General features: G+C 53.4%; 1 protein-coding gene across 1 annotated transcript; it reads left to right on the top strand.

Annotated features, from left to right (window-relative positions):
- The first annotated feature begins 2,695 nt into the window (after positions 1-2,695).
- LOC100827647 (probable 2-oxoglutarate-dependent dioxygenase At5g05600) lies at positions 2,696-4,172 on the top strand. The gene is made up of 2 exons (XM_003562226.4): positions 2,696-3,265; positions 3,354-4,172. Exons 1-2 carry the CDS (start codon positions 2,802-2,804, stop codon positions 3,952-3,954), a joined length of 1,065 nt encoding a protein of 354 aa, XP_003562274.1. The 5' UTR covers positions 2,696-2,801; the 3' UTR covers positions 3,955-4,172.

The raw sequence follows: 4,172 nt of genomic DNA on the forward strand, positions 1-4,172 counted from the left end.
AGTCACCGGTGGTCGCGGAGGGAGGGGGTTTCGGTGATATGACCAGAGGGGAGCTGGGTTTATTCCCATTAATAAAATCAGAGCAAGCTGCAAAGGTGGTAAAAACCGGGGCAGCATTCACTCGGTGCACTCCAGTCGTCGATCTGAACCACGTGGAAACAGATCCATCCGGCCAGTCAGAAATAGCAGGTGCCGAGAATTTAGGTCGAATGGAAAACCCAGTAACACGTGCGCTATCAGTGCAATTGCAACTCTCGTCTAGGACACGTCGATGGCAATACCTATAAATGTGCCTAGGTCGGAGACAATACTGGCAGTGAATGGCGCGCCTGCACTCCTTGAAAGTGTGACCAGATAGCAAGCATCTCGTACAACTGGGCCTCGGCCCATCAGTGGCCCGTAGCGCTGATTCCGCCCCTAGGGAGTAATCCGGCTCATCAATGTGTGCAGTATTGGGCCGTAAGTTAGGGGCAGTAATATTCGGCTCATTACTGACCACGCCATTACTCTGCAGACCGTTGGAGATGTCGGCGTTCTTCTCTGGCGCCGGCGGGAAAGTGATCCACCGGAAAACTGAATTCTGACCCTGCGAGGATGTGGAGCACGGGAAACGGAGCCTTCCAAAAACCGTGGAGCATGGGATAGTGTCTTGAATTCCCTGCTTAGCCCGCCATCTTCTCAGGTAGTCAAGCTTAGTGGCCTCGATGGCAGCAGGAGAATAACCACAATCTGTCAAATCCTGCTCCTTGGTGGCAGACCAAGGTGACATCAGAGGTGATTCAAGTCTCTGAAAAACAGATTTTCTTCCAATCAGCACTTGATTCGTTCCCGTGAGCACATCTGTACCAATGATCTTGGCGTCAGGCTTAGGAGTAGTCCAGGAGTTCCTCTCTTCCAAGCACCAGTCCTCGAATTCCCTCACATAATTGGGTCCACCAAAGCCCCAAAGATGAAAGAAGACCACAAAAGCCGAGCAGGTGAAGGAGAGAAGCTTGGCAATATGGAAGCCAATGAATCTACTGGTGACCGAGAATCGGAAGGTGCGATCACGAAGATTGATCACTCTAAACTCCTCGGGAACGCCACCCAAACAGGCATTAAGGAGGTTGGCCACAGAGATGTCGGAAAGCCGGTACTTGCACCGGCCAAAGGATGCAACCATGAAGAAGTCAGGTCACGAGGTGGCCGGAACAGTAATGGGCATGCGCCACCGGCGCCAAAGTTCTTGGCGCAGTTGAATACCCGAGGACCGATCAAGATGGTGAGGATCCATACCTTGAGCAGGGTGAGGGTCATCAGACCTGTGATGACCCGAGACGGCCAGCGAGCTTGGCCGGCGTTCCATGATGGAGAGGTCTAGTGACTCCATAGGGCGCATCCTATCCGTTCCATTCGGTGCCCCTGGCGTGTGAGGCGCCGGAGGACGCCGTTCCATGGTGGAAAGGTCAAGGAACGCCGCCATGTAGGCAGTCAGCAAGGTGCCGTCGGGGGCGATCAGACCGCCATAGCCACCCCGCTCTCAAGCTCTCATACCTCCTCTCCCGCCCTCCTTAATTTCTCATAGCGTTTGATTTTTCATAGAAGTTAACGTTATTTGATTGCAACACATAAAAAAAAACTACTCCAATTGTAAAAGAGTTTGTTTGAAGGGTTACATACTGGTCTTAGTGGTCGTAGAAACAAATGAAATTTGGACGACCTCATGAGCAATTTTTTCTTTAAAATTTCATGCAAATTAGTTCACAGGAAAATTCCCTGCAAATCAAACGAGATATAGACGAAAAATTCCTTAAAGATAGAATCTTTCGTGTATTTCCTGTGAAATTCCTTGTTTGCGGGTAAAATTGAAGGGAATGACCCTCCTGGGAACAGAATAGTTCACACAATCTCGATGCGACTATCCGACGAGGATGAAGATATTGCACGTGAAAGTTCATTTTTTCTACTGGCGAATCTGTCCAAAAAATTCACACACTATTTCCTCGCGGAGAAACACATATAGCAGCTACAAGGGCCTGATCGATTTACTTTTTTGATGGACCGGTACAAGGCCTGACGAGGCAATGAACTGGGCCGTTGCTACTCTCTAGTACAAACAGCAAGAACAAGGCGGGCTAAATCCCCTGTGCCCAGCCCAAGCTTTCTCGGGGCAAGACACGCTCGGCCGGCCCTGATCGACTTTGCTGTTTGGTGGCGATCTGCGTGACACGCTCGGCCGGCCACGGAAAAGGAGAGGCCCTGCCTGATTAAGTGCTGTTTATCTTCGCTCAAAAAAAAAGTGCTGTTTATCGGTTTGCACTGGCTGCGTGGCATCTCAGCCACGTCGTAGATGGGGCCCTCGAAACGGACGGTGCGATCATTTGGCTTGGGGCCATTTGATCTCGATCGATCACCGGGATCACTTGTGGTCTGGTTTAGTGGTTACCTCGTGTTTTGCTGATGGTGAGCTCTCGTGTATGTAATGTAGGAAATGGTATCCAACACGGTGGCCTTAAGTGCTTTATTTGCAGCCAACGCCGTAGGCGGTAGGTATAGATCACCCCTGACGACACAACACACAAGCATAGAACAAACCGAACAAGCAGGTATGTGTGCATCACTCAATCGTCCTTGTCCAAAGATGCAGACAAATGCACCCAAAACCCCGTCCAGATTCAGTGAACCCAACTAACTGAAATCCCCTTTTTAAATCATCCCGTCACCCGCACGGTTTTGCCCACGCAACACTCGCGATCAAGTGAAAACCACTAATTGAGGAACTCGATCATCGTCGCGGCATACATCGATCACGCGCGAGCGCCATGGGTGGGCTCTCCATGGACCAGGCCTTCGTGCAGGCCCCCGAGCACCGTCCCAAGGCGGTCCTCGCGGAGGCGGCCGGCGTCCCGCTCATCGACCTCTCCCCTCTCGCAGCGGCCGACGACGATGCCGCCGGCCTGGAGGCCCTCGCGGCCGAGGTGGGTAAGGCGAGTAAGGACTGGGGCTTCTTCGTGGTGGTGCGCCACGGGGTGCCGGAAGAGAAGGTTGCGCGCGCGCTGGAGGCCCAGAGGGCGTTCTTCGCCCTGCCGGCGGACCGCAAGGCGGCCCTGCGGAGGGACGAGGGCGCGCCTCTGGGCTACTACGAGTCGGAGCACACCAAGAACGTCAGGGACTGGAAGGAGGTCTTCGACCTTGTCCCGCGCGAGCCCCCGCCGCCCGCTGCGGTTGCCGACGGCGAGCTCGTGTTCCAGAACAAATGGCCCGAGGACGATCTTCCGGGCTTCAGGTAGTAATTAATTATGCAACCTTAATTATTACTCTCTCTAATTCATAATAAGTGTTGTTGATTTAGTACGATCTGCACGTGTATGCAGAGCGGCATTTGAGGAGTACGCGGAAGCGATGGAGGAGCTGGCGTTCAAGCTGCTGGAGCTGATCGCGCGGAGCCTGGGGCTGAGGCCCGACCGGATGCACGGCTTCTTCGGAGACGACCAGACCACCTTCATCCGGCTGAACCACTACCCTCCTTGCCCGAGCCCCGACCTGGCCCTGGGCGTGGGCCGCCACAAGGACGCGGGCGCGCTCACAATCCTCTACCAGGACGACGTCGGCGGGCTCGACGTGAAGAGGCGCTCCGACGGCGAGTGGGTGCGTGTCAAGCCCGTCCAGGACTCCTTCATCGTCAACGTGGGGGACATCATCCAGGTCTGGAGCAACGACAGGTACGAGAGCGCCGAGCACCGGGTGTCGGTTAATTCGGACAAGGAGAGGTTCTCCATGCCTTACTTCTTCAATCCGGGCAGCAGCGCCATGGTGGAGCCGTTGGAGGAGCTGGTCAGCGATGAGAGCCCGGCCAGGTACCGCGCCTACAATTGGGGGAACTTCTTCAGTACCAGAAAGAACAGCAACTTCAGGAAGCTCGACGTGGAGAACGTCCAGATCGCGCATTTCAGGAAGGACCTGCCCGTCGCCTAGAATGATTAATTTTCGTCCTGATCGATGGATCGCGCGGTCCATCCTGTTGCTATATATCTTCTGTGTGCAAGTTACAAACATGGCGATGCCGCCCCTTTGTGATATATAAAATAATAATGCGGATGTTATTGTCATGTGCCTATTTCAATATGGTTGTTAATGTGGCTAAAATTGCTGTATAAAATGGTACAATGTGACAAAGATATATATTACCATGA

This window comes from Brachypodium distachyon, chromosome 1 (genome assembly GCF_000005505.3).
Source record: "Brachypodium distachyon strain Bd21 chromosome 1, Brachypodium_distachyon_v3.0, whole genome shotgun sequence".
Classification (NCBI taxonomy): domain Eukaryota; kingdom Viridiplantae; phylum Streptophyta; class Magnoliopsida; order Poales; family Poaceae; genus Brachypodium; species Brachypodium distachyon.